At 43.6% G+C, this 23,219-nt stretch overlaps 1 protein-coding gene across 4 annotated transcripts in view; it reads right to left on the minus strand.

The window, feature by feature from the left end:
- The window catches only part of ARHGAP21 (Rho GTPase activating protein 21), a 135,522-nt gene extending 119,758 nt beyond the window's left edge, over nt 1-15,764 (minus strand). For 2 of the 4 annotated variants that reach the window (XM_055352013.1, XM_031015314.2), the window contains exon 1: nt 15,323-15,764. In XM_055352013.1, coding sequence (XP_055207988.1) covers nt 15,323-15,385 — 63 coding nt within the window. In that variant the 5' untranslated portion in view covers nt 15,386-15,764. Of the gene's footprint in view, nt 1-7,762; nt 7,845-15,322 lie in introns of all 4 variants that reach the window. The other 2 variants (XM_055352014.2, XR_008668750.2) reach the window with 2 other exon arrangements.
- Between the last annotated feature and the right edge of the window lie 7,455 nt (nt 15,765-23,219).

Below are 23,219 nucleotides of genomic sequence, written 5' to 3' on the forward strand. Positions count from 1 at the left end.
ACAACAAACTCCAATTGTGGTTGATCATGCAGTCTAAAATCCTGAACTGGGCCATGACTGCCTATAGCGCAGTCTGCATCTCTTCTCTGACTCAGCTTCTGTCAGCAGAGCAGCGGGTTACGAGAGCTCTGCAGTGATGTGGTCCACAATTAAGATCTTCCCCTCCCTTTCCTGTCTAAGCAGCAATAGCTAACTGGCAGAACGACATCATCTTCCCAAATGTAGTTCCCACCAGTACATTTAAATTATTAGATCATGAAGGAAAGTTTTCATAAAATTCTTACTGAGTATTTAACATTATTTAATTTGTAAAAGGTTATTGCTTTTTCCTTCTTTTCTGGGCATCTTTAGTCATTCAATGAAAACACAACCTGGGGAGGTGGTATATAAATCAAGCAACTATGCTGGCTCCGGTCCACAGCAAACAAATTCCAACACAAGGCTGTGCCATCATCAATGACGCTCACACTGACTTGATCCCAAGGGTACCAAAGGGTACTCCGTCCTTTCTTAACCTCTCAGTAGCGCCACACAGAGCTAACAACTCCTTCAATGACTCTCATCCTGGGTACCACAGTTCCAGTCTCTTTGTTCTCTTACTACTTCTTTAACTATTACTTCTTTGCAAAAGGCAATGTAGCAATGTGAGAAAAGCCTAGATCTTAATAAGACAGATGTATGACCAAGGAGGCTAAAGACTTATCCTTTAAGCTTCAAATCATTCATTTGTAAGATGGAGACATACCTTCACGAGGTTTAATCTGAAATAACATCTGTAAAATGCTTAAAACAGTATCTAACAGATATCTAATAAATTAATAGTTTCAAGATTATCACCCCTTTCTGTCTAAATCAGAATTCTATCCTTGACCTCCCTCTAATTTCTTACACTTCCATAGGTGATGTCACCTCAACCTGTGATTTTAACTATGAATTACTTCTAAAGCCCTCTTCAACACCACCCTTTCTCCCAAGCTCCAAATCTGCGTGACTAAACACTTGCTAAGCACATACACCTACATACTACATGTCCAAAACTGAATTCATCACCTTCCCTCCAAACTTGCACGACCTCCTCTATTCCCTAATCTGCATAGTGGCTGTACAACTCATCCCCCTAGTCACCCAAACAGAAACCAGAGTCATCTTAGACTCCTCCTTCCTTACCTCTCATATCTAGCTACCAAATCCTGTCACTTCTCCTAAAACATATACTGAACTGTCCTTTTTCCATTCCACCAGCACTGCCTAAATTCAGACCCCCATCAACTTTCTCCTGGATTATCACAGGGCATCTAGTTGGTCTCCCAAACATCCTGTCACCCCTCTCTGGAATCTTGTCTGTTCAGGACTAACAAAAGCATCTTTTAAACTAAAAGCTAATCATATGACTACTCTATAAATTCCTTCTGTTGCTCCTTTCTGCCTGTACACAGCAGTGTTTCCCAAAGTATGTTCCTACTTGTTTTATAGGATGCAGAATATAAACTACAGTTAAGTAAAAAAAAAAGTCTTCAATAGCAAAATAAATTTGAGAGAAGCTAGGTTAAACAATGCTGCTGCTGGAAGCTTGCCAAAGGCTAAATATAAAGATCAAATTCAAAGTCCTCAAAATCTGAAAATTGAGGCTACTGAAAAGCTTGTTTCTAACTAGTTCGCCTTGGTGGCTGGTTTGTCGGCCTCTGTCCGTCCCTTAATTGGTGGTGTTCCTCAGATTCTGGACTTTGACCCTCTTCCCTCCCTCAATGACCTCATCAACTCCCAAAACTATAATTACCATAGATGCTGGCTTAATTGAACTCTGCCTAACTGACTTGCTAGACCAACCAAAATTCTTGATTTCCTGGCTAATTCTTGAATACTGGCTGATCCCATGGCTCAACTCTATTATTATTATTTGTATAAATTTATGGGGTATCATATGCAATTTTGTTATTTGCATAGATAGTGTAGTGGTCAAGTCGGCTTTTCGTATATTTATCACCCAAATAACACACACTGTACCCATTAACTGATTTCTCGTCATTCACCTGCTCCCACTCTGTCACCCTTCTGAGTCTCCATTGTCTATCCTTCCACTCTCTACATCCATGTGTACAAATTTTTAGCACCCACTTATGAGCGAGAACATGCAATATTCAACTTTCTGTGCTTGGTTTGTTTCACTTAAGATAATGTCCTCCAGTTCCATCCACATTGCTGCAAAAGATATGATTTCATTCTTTCTTATGGCTGAATAGTATTCCATGAATAGTCTTCCATTCCAAATATACCACATTGTCTTTGTCTATTCCTCCATTGATGGACACTTAAGTTGATTCCATATCTTTGCTACTGTGAATAGTGCTGCAACAAACATACAAGAGCAGATATCTTTTTGATAAGTGGATTTCTTTTCCTTTGAGTAGATTCCTAGGTCAAATGGTAGTTCCATTTTTACTTCTTTAAGAAATCTCCACACAGTTTTCCATAGAGGTTGTAACAAAGAAAAGAGAGAAGACCCAAATAAACAAAATCAGATATGAAAAAGGAGACATTACAACTGATACCACAGAAATACAAACGATCATGAAAAACTATTATGAACAGCAATTATGCTCACAAACTAGAAAACCTAGAGGAAATGGATAAATTCCTAGAAACATACAACCACTCAAGGTTGAACCAAGAAGAAATAGAAAACCTGAACACATCAATAACAAGTAGCAAGGCTCAATCAGTAATTTAAAAAAATCTCCCAACAAAGAAAGCTCAGGACCAGATGGATTCACAGCCAAATTCTATCAAACATACAAAGAACTAAAAAGAACTAATACCAATCCTCCTGAAACTGTTCTAAGAAATCAAGGAATAAGGAATTCTCCCTAACTCATTCTATGAGGGCAGTATCACCCTGATACCAAAACTGGAAAAGGAGGCGGGCACTGCGTCTCATGCCTGTAATCCCCGCACTTTGGGAGGCTGAGACGACAGGATAGCTTGAGCTCAGGAGTTCAAGACCAGCTCGGGCAAAACAGTGAGACCTCATCTCTACAAAAAAAAATTTAAAAATTAGCCAGGCATGATGGTGCATGCCTGTAGTCCCAGCTACTCAGGAGACTGGACAGAAAGACTGCTTGAGGCCAGCAGGTCGAGGCTACAGTAAGCCATGTTCATGTAACTGCACTGCAGGCTGGGTGACAGAGCAAAACCTTCTCTTAAAAAAAAAAAAAAAAAAAACCAATCCAGACAAGGACACAACAACAACAACAAAACCCTACAGACCAATATCCCTGACGCACACAGACACAAAAGTCCTCAACAAAATACCTGCAAACTGAATCCAACAGTACTGCAAGCTCAACTCTTACATCTGGGAAGATAATCTAGACACTCAATTCTGCTCCCAACAAGTGACATTCAAGCTTAACATAAGTCAGTTTTATTTTTGCACATATCTCTTTATGTCTGTTTTATTTGTGTTTGTAATGTAATGTAGATGGTATGGAAACTGATGAAATATGGGTAAAAACAAAAGTTGTTCTTTCTGAGAAAACTAACTTGAGTACATTGAAAAGACTCAATAAAGGCTGTTGCTCACTTCTATATTTTTCCCTTCCTGGTCTTGTAGCTGAATATGCTACAGCTAGGGAGAATATCCAGTATCTCTAGATATAAATATTCTAGATATACTATATGTAGAATCTCTAGATAGAGAGTATCTAGTGAGACATTAAATATTCTCCCTAGTATTCTAGAGATAATAGATATTCTCCCTAGCTATAGCATATTCAGAATCTAAAGTTGTTCCCTGTGCCACAACATTCTTCTCTTCTTTCTACCTAGTTAACTCCTTCCTGAGTTAGCTTAGACACAATCTTCCCAGGAAGATTTTCCCTGATCTCTACAGTAGGTGAGGTCAGCCTGCTATATGTTTTCATAGCTCCTTACTCTTCTGCTAAAATCCTATTCATTGCAACTCTACTATAAGTACTTGTTCAATTGTCTGCACTTCCCATTGCCCATGTATACCCATGAAGGTAGGAACCAGACTATGTCTGTATTTTTATGCTGCTGCACCCTCAGTGTCTGGCACTTAGAAGGTGCTCAATAAATATTTGTTGAATTTGTTAATAAATGTGGAAGGACACTTCTAAATATAACAGGAAAGTTTGGCACTAGATCAAATTTGAATCATTTTTGATTAACTTTTATCTTGCGAACAAAAGGGTCATTATCACCAGTTGTAGGCAAAACACAAGTTGCTTCCTTCCTCAATCTCATTAAGAAAGTAGCTGGTGCAGTGACTCCCGCCTTTAATCCCAGCACTTTGGGAGGCCAAGGTGGGTGGATGCCAAGGTCAGGAGTTCGAGAACAGCATGGCCAACATGGCGAAACCCCATCTCTATTAAAAATACAAAAATTGGCTGGGCATGGTGGCGGGTGCCTGTAGTCCCAGCTACTTGGGAGGCTGAGGCAGGTCAATCACTTGAACCTGAGAGGCAGAGGTTGCAGTGATCCAAGATCGCGCCACTGCACTCCAGCCTGGGCGATGGAGCAAGACTCCATCTCAAAAAAAAAAAAAAAAAAAAAAAGGAAGGAAGGAAGGAAGGAAGGAGGGAGGGAGGGTGGGAGGGAAAAAGAGAAAGAAAGAAAGAGAGAAAGAAGTTAGTTGGAGCACTTGGGCTTCTAGCAAAATCGCTGCATATCTAACAACTGATACTATTCCATCCTCTAAGATGCTGAAAAATTCTGGGAGAAGGAAAAGAAGGGTTTCAGACATTTGATTTTCAAAAGTTCCCAGGGGAACCACTAAACGAAAAGTTCATACCAAAAAAGAAAAAAAAAAAAAACTCAGAGACTAAAGGCCCAACTATAATCAATCTTTTATAAATCATTCCTAAACATAGTCTACTTTTCCCATCTTCAGTCCCCACGTCAGAACATCTTCATCTGTAAAATCCTTTAGAAAACTCAAACCAGTTTCACATGAAGGATAATATTCACGTAACTATCTTTTCCTTATTTGAGAATCAACATGGAAATCTCCCTGAATTCCCTTCTCCCCTCAAAAAAAGATAAGTGCAGCCAGATAGCAAGCCAACAGCAACAACAAAAACACGTGGGCAATATTTACAACAAAACTAGGTGTGAAGGCATCCCTAGGAACCCCAAAACAGACATGAGAAGAGGCAAATCACTAACAACACTTTTAAGTTGTACACAGCATCAGCATCTGGAAAGAAGGGAGCATAGAGAAACATCTGAGCATGTGACCAAACAGAAGAAACCCCAGTGTAGGGGTTTGAACAGTAACCCCCCTGAAAGGATATGTCCACTCAAAACCTGTGGGCATGACCTTATTTTGAAAAAGGGTCTTTGCAGATGTAATTAAGTTAAGAACTTTTTTTTTTTTGAGACAGAGTTTCACTCTGTCACCCAGTCTGGAGTGCAGTGGCTCCATCTGGGCTCACCGCAACCTCCGCCACTCGGATTCAAGATGATTCTCATGCCTCAGCCTCCCGAGTAGCTGGAATTACAGGCGTGCACCACTACACCCAGCTAATTTTTTGTATTTTTAGCAGAGATAGGGTTTTGCCATGTTGGCCAGGGTGGTCTCGAACTCCTGACCTCAAGTGATCTGCCTGCCTCAGCTTCCCAAAGTGCTGGGATTACAGGTGTGAGCCACTGCACCTGGCCAAGTTAAGGATCTTGAGAATTACCTAAATCCAGTGACATATGACCTTACAAGAGAAAGGCAGATGGAGACTTGGGCATGCAGTAGAGAAGGCCATGTACGGACAGGCAGAGACTGGACCTATGTTGCCACAAAATAGATATGATCTATACAGTGGTCCTTCAATATTCAAGGGAGATTCGTTCCAAGACCTCCTGCGGATACCAAAATCCACACATGCTCAAGTTCCTAATATAAAATGAAGCAATAGTTGCATATAACCTAACACACCTCCTGCAGTAAATCATCTCTAAATTACTTACAATACCTAATACAATGTGAATACCACATAAACGGTTGTTATACTGTGGTTTTGGGAATAATGACAAGAACAAAAAGTCTGTACTTGTTCAGCACAGACACAATTTTTTTCCCCAATATTTCTGATCCACAGTTAGTTGAATCCACGAATGTGCAACCCCATGGATACAGAGGGCTGACTGTTTATACAATCTATGGACAAAGAAGGGTGTCTATATGATTAAATTAAAAAAAAGTAAACAAAAACAATTTCCTAAAAGGATTAGAATAACAATCTGATATGAATGGGGTGCCCAGAGCCTTTCCTTCCCCTCACATCCACTACTAGCACATAATGTTTCCAGAAGCCAATATGCAGAACCCAGAGAAGAAAGTAAGTCTCACTGATCTGGCTTATACAAATTCTTTTAAATATACAATCTGTATTTACTAGGCAAATACTGGGTATTACAGAGGTATTACCTCAAGGTTAAAAAAAAAACGGCGCTGATGAATTCCCAAGATCACACTAGCTATGCCACATTCAGAAGAATGTCTAAATATAATCATAAATCCAGCTTTGTATCTGCTGATATTCAAGGACAGTCTCCACATTGTGAGTAAGGAGAAAATCAGGACATATACTCAAGAATATAAGTCTTCTCAATATATTAATGAGTAGTGCAATGAACAAAAAAATAGAACTCAAGAGAGTGTCTTCCTTAGGTTGTACGAAGGGCAAAGAAGTTGTGGGATTATAAACAGTGCTGCATACATAGCACTACTCCTGACTATGCCAGAGCCCTCTTCAGAACAGAGACAAGCAACAGGGGAAAACATAGTAAGTAACCAATTCTGAATCAAAAACACACCCAATATCAAATAGAAAACTCAGCACCTAGTCACCAGGGAAAAGTAAATAAAGTCTTTAACTTCCCTGTTTTTTTATTTTTATTTTTTACAATAATAAACAGTTTCTTCTGATCTGTCTACTTACCCCAAAACAGATGAATAGTCAGAAATATCAAATTTGGGTTCTCAATCTGTTCTTTTATTCACAAATCTACATAGTGGAAATTCTTGCATATTAAATAGATAACTAGAAGAGGACTTATAAAACATTTCCATCACATCAAGTTTCTTTTTTTCTTTTTTTTTTTTTTAAGTGATGGGGGTCTCCCTATTTGGTCCAGGCTGGTCTCAAACTCCTGGGCTCAAGCAATCCTCCCGACTCTACCTCCCAAAGTACTGGGATGACAGGCATGAGCCACCACGTCCAGCCCACATCAAGTTTCTCAGACCTATAGTACGATATATCCATTTGTCTTTTGGATTATTTGAGAAGCACAAAATGCCATCATCCAGATTATATTGTGAAATAATTTGCACAATACCCAATTTTATAAGAACATGGCAACTTAAACCATAAAACTATTTTGGTGAAAGCAATCCAAAATTGAGTTTTTTGCATTTAGATATCTTTCTACTTCAAACCAGGGAAGATATGGAAGGCTTATAATATTTTAACACATTTAATTACTTACAGTCAATTAAAATTAGATAAAATAGTAGGACAATCTTTAAGTCCAATAACCTTTCATTTTAGTAATCTAATCACATCAACTAGACAGAAAAACAAGTGCCTACCATATGGTCTTTCTGTAACAGAAAATAGCTGCATTGAATAACAGCATCTGTGCATCTTATCAACGCTAGCATTGCCCATACTTAAATCAGCATATTGTTAACTATAATAAGATGACAGGACCCTTCACAAAGCAAAGAACAAAAGAAACTGAATATTACCTTTGTGCTAGATTACTTGACCCGGTAGTAACTAAAGACATGAAGAACATCAAGGCACAATGAACTTCATAAAACGCTTAACCTGGAAGAAATGAACGGGAAGGAACACTAACAATTTACGGAGAAATTCTTTACATCTGGGTACTCACTTTGCTGATGGCTCTTATCTAGTGATAGGCCCCACCCAATACATTAAAATCCAGGCTTCTGCCGAAATGCCACTTAATGATCCCTGCTGCTGCTATTGCCATCATTCTCAATTCTAACAGGTTTTAGCTTTAACCCTAACTTGCAGCATAAAACTTTAGGCATGGAACAGTATTCTGACACTTAAATTCAGGTGTATGAAGAAACACAAAATTAAAATTAAATAATAGCGTTATACCATACTGTAACTAGTCTAGAATGAATCCTATGCCTCCAATGAAGAAACTTGCTTTTTAAAAATTGTTTTTTGGCTGGGCAAGGTGGTTCACGCCTGTAATCCTAGCACTTTGGGAGGCCACAGTAGGCAGATCACAAGGTCAGGAGATCGAGACCATCCTAACACGGTGAAACCCCGTCTCTACTAAAAATACAAAAAATTAGCCAGGCATGGTGGCGGGCGCCTGTAGTCCCAGCTACTCGGGAGGCTGAGGCAGGAGAAAGGCATGAGCCCGCGAGGTAGAGCTTGCAGTGAGCCGAGATCACGCCACTGCACTCCAGCCTGGGCAACAGAGCGAGAGTCCATCTCAAAAAATAAAAAAAAAAAAGAAAAGAAAAAGAAAAAATTGTTTTTTAAGTGTTGCTTTGAGCAGTGTGTATGCTTTTTAGTATTGTTTTAAGCAGTGTAGGTTTGCCACAAACCAAATTTTCACAAGACTGAATACATATTACCTATTTTTAAAGTCTATACATAGTGTTCTTTTATTGTCATTTTGGTAATAAAAAAGAGAAAACGTAAAAATAATATAATCCTGATATTCTCATCATTCAGAATAAACAAATGTTAACATTTCATCACGGTCAATGTTTGTGATCTTTTTTTAACCGGTTATGAAATATTTATGACATGAAAAAATAAAAATACATAATAAGGAACATCCATATACTAGCCATTCGTTTTAAGAAATAAAACATCATCCATACAGATTATCTTTTTATAGCTTCTCTTATCGACCAGTCTGATTGCCCTTTCACTTGTCTGTTAATTATCATGATCTCATCTCTTAGTGGAAATTGTTTCATACATTTGTACTACACATTGTCTTGGTTACTGTTACTTGGTTACCAGCTTCCCAAAGGTAAAAAAGGTGCAAAGAAAAAAGGCACCAAAAATTTTAACAGCAGTTCTAACAGAAATGAAATGGAATTTAAGGTGGGCAGGAGGTCTAAGGAAGAACATATTTCATACTGTACATATTTTATATAAACTAAAATAAGTATTCAGCTGGGCGCAGTGGCTCACACCTGTAATTCCAGCACTTTGGGAGGATGAGGTGGGCGGATCACTTTGAGATCAGGAGTTCGAGACCAGCCTGGGCAACATGGCAAAACCCCATCTCTACTAAACATACAAAAATTAACCAGGCATGCTGGCACACGCCTGTAATCCCAGCTACTCAGGAGGCTGAGGCAGGAGAATCACTTGAGCCTGGGAGGCGGAGGTTGCTGTGAGCGGAGATTGCACCACTGCACTCAAGCCTGTGTGACAATGCAAGGCTCTGTCTCAAAAAGAAATAAAATAAATAAAATAAGAATTCACATACTACATGTCCAAATGCAAACTCAGTAACATTTTGGAGTTTTTCTAAGTCTTTATTCATTCAAAAAACATATTTATTGACAACCTATTATGTGCTAGTCACTCTTCTAGGACAAGAAACACAATGTGAACAAAACAGACAAACTGCATTCTCAACGCCTGCGTTCTAGATATATTACCTGTCTCAAATAAACAAGCAAAATCAAATGCATAAGCATGCCGGGTGGAGACTAAGTGATAGGGAGATAAAGCAAGGAAGGAAGGCAGAGCATGGCACAGGGAGCAGGGGAGGGGCATTCAACAAAGGGAGTGGTTGGCAAAGCTTCACTGGGAAGGTGACCTCTAAGCAAAAGCCCGAAGGAGCCAAGGAAGCAAGCTGTGCAGAGACTGGGGGAAGTGTTCTAAGGGGAGGGTTCAGTGAGTGGGAAGGCTCTGGGGACTCCCACGTTTGTGTACATGTAGAAAAGCAAGAGACCAGAATGGCTAGCACAGAGTGAGGAGGGAAGAGGCACAGGAGGTGCGCTCAGGGAGGGGGAAGGACCAATTATACAGGGCTTTCCAGGTCACTGCAAGAACTTTGGCCTTCAATCTTCAGAGAAATGAGAAGCCATTTGAGGAATTTGAGCAAAGGAATGACACAATTTGATTTATAAATTGTCTGTCCTGATTGCTGTGTGGAGAACAGGCTTTAGGCTGGCAAGGACTGAAGTGGAGAAATCAGTCAACCAGATCCACATGTCATATATGAGAAAAAAGAGAGACATCAAAGATCACTCCAAGATGCCTGGCCTGGAAGGATGGGATTGCTATTGCTTGAGATGAGAAAGACTGGAAGGAGCATACTTGGGAAGGTGGGCCAGGGGAATGGAGGTAGAGTCAGGATTGCGGTTTTAGATATGCCTATTTACTATTCAAATGGAGATTCTAGGCAGTCAGGTCAGTTGGATATAGGAATCTGAATCTGAGAGACAGAGGAGCAGGTCAGCAATAGAGATACACACACGTACACATAAAGAAATATAAGTGAGTGTGTGTGTGTCAATTATCTGCATATACTTGATATTTAAAACCATGAAACAGTATTGGGAGAATGAGGATTAACTGAGCCTTGAGGTGTAGAAAGGTTTAGCAAATCAGGATGTTGAGGAAACTTCAAAGCGACAGAAGGAGGTGACAAAAAGGAAGGAAGATAATCAAGAGAGTATAATGTCCGGGAATCTAAATGAACACTGAATAAAATGTAAAGCCTTTCCTGCATATTCATTTATTCATTCAAAAAGTATCACCTGACACTTACTATGTGTCAGTCCCTGTGGAAACAAACATGGTCCCTGCTCTTATAGGGACTGCAATCCAAGGGGGATATAGATAAACTTGTAACTAGTATTCCTGAAAGTGCAGGGTGTTTTGAGAGAATACACTAGGGGCAACTGAAAGAGTCTTGCGGGTCAGGGAAGGCTTTCCTGAGGAAGCAGTATTGAAGAAAAGACCAGTATGATGAGTAAAAATCAGCCATGGAGCAGAGGGAGGAGGAGCAGGGGACAGTAGTGGGAAGGGTAGAAGAAAGGACCTGACGGGAGTTCAATCTAGGAAGAACAAAAAGAAGTAACAAGTGAGACAGAAGCGCGGACCAAATTACCGAAGTCCTTTCAGACTTCCCAGAAGTCTGAATTTTATTTCAAAGGAAATGGGAAGACAGAAAATTGTCTTATAGGAGGTAATGTTACAATCAGCTGGAGTACAGTGGCGCGATTTTGGCTCCCTGCAACCTCTGCCTCCCGGGTTCAAGGATTCTCATACCTCAGCCTCCAAACAGTTGGGACTACTACAGGTGTGCACCACCACGCCCAGCTAATTTTTGTATTTTTAGTAGGGACCGGGTTTCACCATGTTGCTCAGGCTGGTGTAGAACTCCCGACCTCAGGTCATCTGCCCATCAGGAGGATCATTCTGATTACAGTAGGGACAGAGCTGCGGAAGGGGACAAGGCTAAGTTATTGGGAAACTCCGCAGGGAATCTGTTTCTGTGGTTCATCAGTGAGATGCAGCTGACCTGAACTCAGGTGGGGGTAGTGGGTATTGGGAATGTGGACTCCACAAGACTTTGCATATGAGGAATGACGAGACGGAAGAGTGAGGATGCTGACCTAGTTTTTGACTTGGACCAATAAATAGATGGTAGTGCTACTCAGCGAAAGAAGGTGCACAGGAAGAGGGAAAGTCAGTGGTAGCAGCGGAGAAATCTGATGAGTTTGCAATGCCTGGGGAATATCCCCCAAAAGTGTTCGGTAAATAGGCAACTGGCTGAAAAGGTCTAGAGATCAACCATAAAGCCTGAGATAGAGGGGTAGATACGGAGTCACCAGCACACAGGAGAGTGCAAAATAAAACCCAGGGAGTGAGAAAGAGAATAAAGGAATGGAAAGGCCTTGGCTCTGGATAAAACCAACAATGGGGCAAGAAGAGGAAGAAAAACCCTACAAAAGAGGCAGATAGAGAGGGAGATAGAAAGGAAGGGAAGAGAAGAGAGAGCGCCTGAGAAGGAACCAGGGAGTCTGGGATGAAAGCAAAAGTAAACTGTCCAGCATTCCAGAAGGAAGAGTCAACACATGGATTCATACAAACTCGTACCCAGAAAAATGTCTTATTGTATTGTTTACAGTATTTCAAAATCAACCAACAAGTGTATTTCATCAGCTATAATACATTTCAGTCATAGAATAATCTTAGCCTAGGTCAAGAAGCAAAACAAAAATAAGTTCATTTGCATTAGTAAAAAGTTTAATAATAAACAAAGTGTCAAAAATTCTATTACTGGACAAGAGTATGGACTACAGATAAAAAATGAAATAAATGTTAGAAATGGAAAAAAAATCATGTGGTTAAGAAAGCTGAGGGAAAGTTTTCTCTTCTTTGGCTTAAAAAAAAAGTTAAACCTTGAAAGATGAAGCTATATGGATATGAAAAGAGGTGATAATATCATAGAGGATTCAACAGAAGAATCTATATAAAGTGATTTTGTGAGCAAAGTTACTCAAGGATTGGTGTCAGAAGACTTCACGGACTACACACACACACACACACACACACACACACACACCCAAAAATCACTTAAGAGGTTCAGAGTGAGTGATTTCAAGTTTTAAAAATACACCTTGAGATGTATAAAAGTATATAAATTCGTGTGAGTACCATCTGGACCATCCTTACTGTATAATGCCAAGACATATTCTACTGAACTGTCCTAATTTCTTATTTGAAGAGTGCTGTTTATTTGTTTTGAGGCTTCCAATATATCCTGGGGGTGGGGAGGCCTAAATGTATTCATACATCAACACAATAAAATTGCAATGCTTAAGATGAACAAGAAATCTCTGATTGTTTTTCAACAAAGCACAAGACCTTATTCAGAGAAGGTGGAGTTGGCTAATTAGATAAAGCATGAAACAGAGACTCCTGTTAATTCATTACATTGATTTCTTCTGTCCTACAAAGTTAGGTTTTCTTGGCTGATTAACAGCATTACTATTAAGACATACATGCTCATCTCTTTGTTAGTTAAAAACACAATAATAAATGTAGTATCCAAACACATTATTGATTTTTAAAATTTTTAAAAGAGTGATAGTACCACTGTGGAATGTAGTGCTTCTAATAAAATTGACGACAAAAATTAAGTGCAATGTTCAAAAACCTAAATATCAGCCCAAAGTATTTCATTAGCAACTAACTCCCTTTCTATTACTAAAAAATATTCACAAGATTTAATGTGTATCAGAAGCATCAATCACAGATTAAAACACGTCACAACTAAATACAGGCAATAATTACACAAGTTCTCTTCACTCCCAACCCTGAGGTTTTAAAATGTTTTCTGACAACATATATCCCCTTTATTTCCACTTCCACATAGAATCTAGGCAAAATACCAATTCTTTAGAAAGTCAAATAATATTGTAGTTTAATACCAAACCTAAATACTGTATACATATTTCACATGAGCAAAACACAGGTGATACTGTGTTTTCTTCATCGCTAAACTAAAAACAAGATAGCCATGCTGCCAGCAGTAAGGTCCAAATGAAAACAAATTTCACAGCCGTTAAAAAATACATAACTGTCATTGTTAATAAAAGCCAAGTGTGCAACAAACTGGAAATACTGCTTGCTAGCCAAGGACAAGATGTGTCTAAATTCTTGGTTTCAGGACATCTCTTAAATGACCAAAAAAAAAAAAAAAAAAAAAATCAAATAACATTAGTTCTTGCAAATAGAATGCAAATACAATGCTAATTAAAGTATTCACAAGACAATGACAAATAAGGCTTCAGGACCACAATACATATTATTATGTAACTGCAATACACATTAAGCAATCACCAGGTTGCAGGTAGGCCTTCCAAAAGGAGTTATTATGGTTTACCGTGATCAGAGGATTGTGGTGTTCCACTTAATCATGCTTTTGCCTGCAAGCAGGTGTTTACAGATGTCAAAAAGTAAAACACTGATTCTAAATGTAAACCTATAGTTCTGCTTAATAAATTGTACAGTAATAGCACACTGTACCTCACAGCGTTTTCTGCATAAACTTTCTAATTCGACATGAAGTAAGCTGCATGAAGCAAGTTTCTCTGCTTGCTTTATGAACCAAAATTTAAGTTCTGATTCATTTTTATTAAAATGCCAAAACTCACACACTTAAGAGCCAGCCCTTGTTTCAAGGACTATGAAGTTAAAATTTAACATCCGGTGCAAAAGAAAGTGAGACAGTGAATGAGGGTTCATTTGGGTATGTTATTGTCTAAAGTAATCCTCAACCCTTCAATGAAAACATAGGCGTCTCAAAAGTAAAATTTAAACGATAACAATATTCAGTCTATTTAATGAACAAATTACAGAAACCGCCAATGATAAACATAGTATATTCATAATAGAAGTAAATTCCCAATACTTCAATCTCCAAACACGAGGAAAAAAAAAAGGGTGAGAGGCAACAGAGTATATGCGTGTCATAAATCAATGTATTTTCTATGATTTCTGTCCTGCCTGCTCAAAAATTTTCAGGAAGTCTGGAGTAAAATCTCTGGGCCCTTGGGAAGATGCTAGATGCTAGATGCTACCCTAACCAGCAACGCAACCCACCTGACACCACAGAGCAGCTCACAGAACTTCAGAGTAGTGAAAGGGAGGGTATAAATAAGAGAACAGTAAAGGCAGGAGATTTTTCCGGGAGTTGGAATTACGACTCTGTAAGGTCGTTTTCCAAGGCTGTGCTTAAACTATTCATGGAAAAACACTTCTTTTTCTACCTAAAGCAGAGATCTGCAGCAACAGCAGCCAGACTCCCCTCGTCAGTACCAAAGAAAGACTAAGTTCCAGGTGCAACAAGCATACTAGCTGCCCTCTCTGCACCTTGGAGCAGACACAAATGCTGAAAGCCACCCCCAACCAGCTCAACTCCAAATATCTTGGAAGGGGACTGAAGGAAAACGGAGGAAAACTGAGGTGCCCATTCTCAGGCTTGTAGCATCCACAGCCACAGAGATGGGAGAATTCCTGGCTCTGAGAAGGGGTGACCAAGATGAGGACATTCCAAACTGCGGGACATGTTCTTGCAAAAGAAACACGGGAGTCCCTGGAAACAGACGTGGGCCAGGCTTCTCCTCCCTACTGGTTAAGCTGGGGCGCTCCCACCAACAGGCTCAAAGCCCTGGGAAGCCCCTAGTGAGGCCCCGTGGCCGGTGACCCCCAACTTGCAGGACGCTCAAGACACAGGCCACCGCCCTGCCGGCCAGGAACGCTGGCTCCGCGCTTACCTCGCAGGCCTTGAGCTTGTCACCATCTCCCTCAGACAGACCAGTCCGACGCGTGGCCATCATTTCATTTCAAATGACAAAGAAGGGACAAATCCTTTGGAGTCCACATTGGAGGTGGGGGGGAATGCCACCACACACCCGAAGGGGAAGAATTCCACAAGCAGGCTCCGAGGAGGGGCAGGGCTGTTGAAACAGACAACGTGCCAGGGAATAAAGGTTTTCAGGAAGCGCCTTCAAATGCCTCGCTGATTTCTCGTGACTTCAACTGACTTCGCCTTCTTCTTCCATTTCTGGAGACTTAAAAACAAAGGCGACAGGTCTTCTTGGCAGCCAGTGTCGAGGCCAATTGCAGAAAGCGGTCCCCTTTTCCCAGTGCCACTCCTGAGTCCTGGAAAAATCCGAATGGGTCGTGAAGGCTCGAGTGTCAGCTCCTAGAGAGATCCTAGGAAAAGGAGAAGTTAAAGGTCATGAACTTTCTCCAGGCGCCTATCACTGTCTTGCCCACATGTCCACACCAAGTTCGCGTTTCCTCCCGAGCAAAACAAACAAAAAAAAATTTTAACCTAAACAAACAAAAAGCCTATAAATTCAAGGGGGTGTTTAAAAAAGAGAAATCTCGAAACTGCCCAGCGGTTGCGTCAAACACACCTGGCTGTTATGCAGCCTTCAAGAAAAAATGTTCCCCATTCAAGTGCATTTTAATTCATGTCTTTCCTGGGTAGAGCAGAGGGCTGTGCATGTTGTTTTCTGCATCACCCAGACAGGGACACTTCGGTGAAGTTTTCTCCCCCACGAGGCTGAAATGGGATCACACTTTCCAAGCCCCCTCTTCGCTCCCCTCCGCCCCCCAAAAACGCAAGCACAAAGCCAGCCTGGCTGGGGCCGGCGTGGGCTCGGCGGCGTCTCCGGGTGACTCGGGCGCCGCCCCTCCGCCCCTCCGCCCCTCCGCCCCTCCGCCCCGGCCGGCGTCCCCGAGGAGGCGGCTGTTTTCCTTGGCCCGCGGCGGGGCTGGGTGGGGACGGCCGGGGAGGCGTGCGCGGCCGCGGGTGGGACGCGGGCGCCGCTCCCGCTCCAGGGCATGATTCCGGAGCTACACCCGAGCAACTCTGAAGTCGCGGCTTTTCCCCCAACTACCACTCGACACGGCTTCCCTTCCCCTGTGGCCACCTAGGGGGAAAAAACGAGAAAAAGCAAACCACCACCTACCTCCCCACGATTCCCCCGCCCCTTCCTGAGGCGGGTCGGGGACCTCGAGCTCCCGAGGAGAGCGGCCCCAATATGGACTTTCTCAAAGGTGCTAGGAGCCCCGGGGCGAGACAAAACCGGGGGCCTTCCCCTTCCCGCCCGCTCGGGCCCGGCGGCCGAAGCGCGGCGGCGAGCTGAAGCGGGGACGCTGGCCGGGCGCCGGGCCCGGCCGGGACGCGCTAGGCCGCAGGCTCGGTTAATATTCATGAGCGGCCCCAGGCGCCCCTCCTCCAAGGCCGGCCGGCCGGACCCCAGCGCCCACCGCCGGCCTTTGTGCCCTTCCCTCCGCCCTGCCGCCCGCCCTTACTCCGCACACGCGGGCGCGGCCCCTCCGCCCCCGCCGGGCGCCCGCCGCGGGCTCCCTCCGGCCCCGAGCCAGCGCCCGGCCGGGTGGCCCGTGGCGGGAAGGGAGAGAGCCCGCGGCAAGCCGGGCACTCCACGGCCCGCGAGCGCAGCGCCCTCTCGGCTGAGACGGAAAAGAAACCAGACACGCACCAGAGGAAGCGGGACGAGTGGATCCGCACGGGGCTGGCCGGCTCCGGGACAGCGCGCCCCGCCCGCCCGCCCGGCGTGAGCCGGACCCCGCAGCCGGACGATCCCGCGCTGCCCGCCGCCGCCGCCGCCGCCGCCGCGCTCCGAGGCCGCCGCCCCCGGCCGGCCGCTCCCAGGCACCGCCGCGACCTGCCCCGGCCGGCCCCGGGCTCTCGGCCGCCGCGGGAGGGCGTGGGGCGGGGCGGCGGCCGCCGGACTCTCCCCTCGCCTCGCCGGGCCGGGCCGGGGCCCAGCTCCGGCGCCCGCGAACGCCAAGTGACAGAAGCGCCTCGCTCCGCGGCCGCGCGGAGCTGTTTCCCGGGGGCGGATTTCTCGCTTCTTCCTCCCTGGATCCACCTCCTCCCACTCCACCTCCTTCCCCTCCCCTCCCCAGGGGAGGCTCTGGGGCTGAATATTTTCTGTCTTGAATAACACGGGACCGGGGAACCGACGCTGGAGAAGGGGGGTTAGCCGGAGGCCGGAGCGGGGTGCTCGCCTGCCCCCTCCCCGTGGGTCGCGGGACCTACAAGCCCTCGCCCCCCAGCACCCCAAAACCAGGCACACAACGCTCCCCGCCCCTGCAGTCTCCCAGGCGCTGAACGGCAGCGTCCAGGGATGGGCTTGCTCCCGGGAAAGGAGACCTGGTGGTGGACGTCTGGGGTGGAGAGGGGGACAAGCCTATAACAGCGACATCTGCAGACTCCAGGGATCAAAGGTCCTAGACTGGGGGACAAGGCTTGGCAAATTGTGCCCCCACCCCTTTTTTGCAGCGGGAAGGCAATGAAGCTGCGACGAGACGTGGGACTTCCAGATAAGGGAGTGTCCCCTCACGCCTCACAGCAAAAATCTCTTCCTGTGGTGGGAAGGGGGAAGTTAGCCAAGCGTTGCTCATTCAGTTCTTTCCCTTTTATAAATTCTGCAGAGCGGCTGAGCGAATTTGGCGCGGCTAGCGGAACTGTGGAGAGGCGGCTGCGCCTCTCTGTCCGCCACACTCCGGGTCACAGCGGCTCCGGAGCCGTGGCACAACCGCCACCCTCCCCACCCAATTCCCGGGCCTTGTCACAGACCCCGGCAGCTCGCTCCGCCCCGCCGTGCCTCACAACATCTCCCGCTGCAAATTACCCAATCGGGAGACGCGACGAGAGAACGTGAACCAATCAGGGGCTGGTAAATCAGGCTTCCCTCCGCCCTCTTCCCCGCCCCCGGGTGAAGGCCACCGCCCCCTCGGCCTCTCCTTCCCACCCCGCCCAGCTCCGGGGAGGTGGCTCCCCGGCTCCGAGCCTCGCGGGGCTGGAGGGGAGTTGCTCGCAGTCAGAGGCAGCGTTTGTCACCTTGTCACCCTCATCCTCGCCCCCTCCCATACACACTCCTCTCCCCTTCTCGGTGCTCCTGCTGGTGCTGTTGAGGGTCATTTTTATCCTCACTGCGGCCGGGGACTGCCAGCTATTGTGTCTGATCAGCTGCCACCGCCGTCCAGAGGGAAAAAAAGAACAAAACCTAGAAACTGTGGAGTCCTCTTACCTTTTCCTTCTTTCTTTCTACACTCTTCCCTGTAGACTTAGAGACATCCCTTCTCCTTCCCCGCCCGCCCACCACCTGAGGTCCTGTTTCTTTATGGGGGACAGGGGAGCGGGGACAAAAAACACTCCCTGCAGCTGGAGTACCTGCGCCTTAGTTTTTACATCTTCCTTAAAGTGGAAGGTGCCAAACCAAATCTACAACTAAATCCTCCGCTTCAATTCGAGGGAAGACGTTGACGAGATCATTTTTATATGGCCATGAAATTTGCATGTTCTTGACAGCCTGTCACCAAACAAGTCAGCTAATAATCAAGAAAAGAAAAATAGAATAAAATACAAGGAGGGACTGCCAGTCAGATGGTAATTTACTAAATAGCCCACTGGCTGTAGCAGTATCCAGTGCTAGATACAATTGAGTAAATTAACAAGAAGTGAATAGAAATTCAGGGTTCAAGTAGCTCACCGCTTGTGGGCTTATAGAATATGTCCAGAAAGGAAAAACAACTTACAGCACAAAACAACTCCTTGCACATGCAAATGTGCATGCATGGCATGAACGGCGTACCTAACAGCTGAGGACTTTTGGGTTAAAATTTTTGCACTAGAAATTTTTTAAATGTTGATTGTGAAATTTTCAGTTTGATAAAGGAGAGTAAAATGTGGGCCATGAAAGAAGGAAAAGGAAGGAAAACACATTCTAGGAATTATGGAAAAATAACATAACCTAGAGAGGCAATATTTCTATAAGAGGTAATAAGATGTAAGGATCAAGATTACAATCCAACTCCATCATTTACCACGTAACTTAGGGCAAATTATTACTTACGTGTCTAAGTACTAGAGCTATCAAATTCAATACCTCCTGCTAGGTATTCCTCTAAAAGCTTTACACACAACATATCGAGATAGGTGGGTGGTGAAGCGAGGATTCAAGCCCAGGGGATCTGGCTCCAGAGTCCATTCTTTAATTCACACACTATACTAGGCTGGGCCCAGTGGCTTATGCCTGTAATCCCAGCACTTTGGGAGGCTGAGGTGGGAGGATCGCTTGAGTCCAGGAGTTTGAGACCAGCGTGGACAACATAGGGAGACCCGTCTGTACAAACAAAAAGTTAGCTGGGCGTGGTGGCATGTGCCTGTAGTCCCAGCTACACAGGAGGCTGTGAGGCAGGAGGATCGCTTGAGCCCAGCAGTTCAAGGCTGCAGTGAGCCCTGTCCAAGTGTGGCACTCTAGCTAGGGCAACAGAGCCAGACTGTGTCTCAAAAAATAATAAATAAATAAATAAATAAATAAATAAATAAATAAATAAATCACTGTACTACCTCTTAATATGGGTTTTTAATAATAACAGCTAACACTTAACTTACTATGTGTTAATTATTGTGGTCTTTGAGTGCCAATTTAACTCTACTCCTGGGACAAATATAATTGTGATGTTCTAAAATTTGGGAATGTTTTTAAGAACTGTTATGATAAGTTACTATCTTAGGTATCTTAAGTGTATTAGGCTATCGGTACGGAGAAGTGCAAAGGCACACAGCTAAGATTTGAAAAACCTGTGTCCTGGGCTTCTACTGGACCTCTGAGTTGTAACAGCATCCTCCCTCTCTTGGTGGACTGTTAAAGAGAATCAAATGAGATAATAGATGTGAAGAAATTTTAAGTCCAGGTGCGGTGGCTTATGCCTGTAATCTCAGCACTTTGGCAGGCCTAGGCAGAAGGACCACTTGAGCCCATGAGTTCAACAAGCCTGGGCAACATAACGGGGCCCTATCTCTGTAAAAGAAATTTTTTTTAATTAGCCAGGTGTGGTGGCCAATGCCTGTGGTCCCAGCTACTTGGAAAGCTAAGGTGTGAGGATCGCTTGAGCCCGGGAGGTCAAAGCTGCAGTGAGTCTTGATCACACCAGCGCACTCCAGCCTGGGCAACAGAAGACACTTTAAAAACGTAAAAAACATTATTTCAATCAAAATATTATGGGCTGGGTGTGGTGGCTCATGTCTGTAATCCCAGCACTTTGGGAGGCCAAGGCGGGCGGATCACTTAAGGCCGGGAGTTCAAGACTAACCTGGGCAACATGGTGAAACCCCTTCTCTACTGAAAATACAAAAATTAGCCTGGCGTGGTGGCACGCGCCTGTAATCCCAGCTGCTTGAGAGGCTGAGGCATAAGAATCCCTTGAGCCCGGGAGGCAGAGGTTGGAGTGAGCCGAGATTACACCACTGCACTCCAGCCTGGGTGACAGAGCGAGACTCCATCTCAAAAAATAAAATGTTATTATAAAGCAGAAGTTTGTACTATTTCCCCAACAGGAACCCTACTGTTTATAACATTTTATTGATACTGTTTAGGAATATATGAACCCAGTTAAAAATTAGGTCTATTCCTTTCTGAAGCCATGAACAAGAATATTTTAATATCAGCTCTCATTTGGATGCTTTTTTGTGTTTGTTTTGTTTGTTTTTGTTTTTGAGACGAGGTCCACTCTGTCACCAGGCTGGAGTGCAATGGCACAGTCTTGGCTGACTGCAACCTCTGCCTCCTGGGCTCAAGGGATTCTGGTGTCTCACCTTCCTGAGTAGCTGGAACTACAGGCACATGCCACCACACCCGGGTAATTTTTCTTTCTTCCCTGCCCCCACCCTGTAGAGACAGGGTTTCACCACGTTACCCAGACTGGTCTTGAACAAATGACACCTCAGCCTCCCAAAGTTCTAGGTTTACAGGCGTGAGCCACCGCGCCTGGTCATCATTTGGATGCCTTCTGACCAGACCAAAAAGTGAGTGTGGCCCCCCACACATCTGGAAAGAGGAAGCCTGCAGCTGGTTTTTCTCCATTCCAAAGGCTAATTGGCATAATTGGTGGAGGGTGCAAGCCCTTGGAATTCTCTTTAGCTGCCCATCGTGGACATCTCACTTGTGAACACCTCCACCAGAGGGAGGGCAAGGGAAAGGAAAGGGGGCCAAACTTCAGTCACGCGGCTACATGTTAGTTTCAGTGAGAGATTTGGTGAAACAATAGGTTTTGGGGCCATTGTAACTGAAAGGAGAATGAAACTAACTGGTTGCTATCTTGATAGTTTTCTTTATCCTCAAATATCATGGATAAGCAAGAGCTAACAGTAATTCTAGCTTTGTTTGCTTTGAAAGGCTATTTTCCTCCTTAGAGTATAGCTAATAAATGTGTGGGTTTCCTATAATCAAATTTCTTGGAGTATCCTTTGAAATAGCCTCTGAAATTACTATAGCTATATTAATAAAAACTACAAGAAAGCTTTATACACTAAATCTAGGCAAGACATTTTTGAAGATGAGAACTGTATCCTTAAAAGGTAAATGTTGGCTTTGCTAATGACATAATATTGTTTTGGTGAACCAATATCAAGGGAAAAAATGTCAAAGCCAAAAATAGAGGCAAAGTATCCCAGCCCCTGGTGTGGAAGGCCATTCTATGATAATCTATGAATGATTTCTACTCTGAATATGTTAACAGAAGCTGCCAATTCTGAGAAGCACAAGTGTTTGCTAGTGAATCCACAAATGAAATTTGCAATTTGGGTTGAAGCATTTGCAAAACTACGTTAAGACCAATAGCCCTCAGAAGAGTAAGGGGTTTTGTTTTGTTTATTTCTTATTCACACATTACCAAAAAGACACATTACATGCTAATATTACTTTGAAAAAGCAAAAGACTTTTTTTTTTTTTTTTTTGAGACAGAGTCTCACTTTGTCATCCAGGCTGGAGTACAGTGGTGTGATCTTGGCTCACTGCAACCTCTGCCTCCTGGGTTCAAGGGATTCTCATGCCTTAGCCTCCCCAGTAGCTGGGACAACAGGCATGCACCACCACACCCAGCTAATTTTTGTATTTTTTAGTAGAGACAGAATTTTACCATGTTGGCCAGGCTGGTCTCGAACTCCTGACCTCAGGTGATCCACCCACCCCGGCCTCCCAAAGTGCTGGGATTACAGGCGTGAGCCACCACGCCTGGACAAAAAAAGCAAAAGATTTTCATGTTGAACTGAATAGCTACAGAAAGCCCACCACACTTGCAAGGCATTTAACTATTGTAATTGAGAGAAGGGAATGATTCTCCACAATCAGCAATTTCTAGGATTCTTCCTTCATCTCTTTTAAACAAATAATGTAAATGATTTACTAATTTATTGTTCTGCATTTGCTAAATATGTATCTTATTATTTCTCTCCACATGATTACTATCTTTGATGATTAATTTCTAGAAGGCAATGACATTATTTAATTCATTATATACAATGCCTAGTAAAGTGCCACACACAATAAATATTCTTGAATAATTTATCTGCCCTCAGTTTATTGTCATCTTTTCCTCCTCTGGACTAGAATACTGGTGTTTATTTTTGGGTTTGTTTGTTTGTTTGTTGCTGTTACTTGATTATAAACAATCTTCTTTTGTTACACGGATATATTGTGGGGGAAAAATAATAAATCTTATTTAGCTAAATATTATCTCCTTTTTTAACCTGGATTATAAACTTCTCTAGAGGAGATTCCTGGAGCTTTTACTACTTTCACATCCCCACAATATCTACCACATCTTTTACACATAGAAATTACTAC

This window comes from Gorilla gorilla, chromosome 8, assembly GCF_029281585.2.
Source record: "Gorilla gorilla gorilla isolate KB3781 chromosome 8, NHGRI_mGorGor1-v2.1_pri, whole genome shotgun sequence".
Taxonomy (NCBI): domain Eukaryota; kingdom Metazoa; phylum Chordata; class Mammalia; order Primates; family Hominidae; genus Gorilla; species Gorilla gorilla.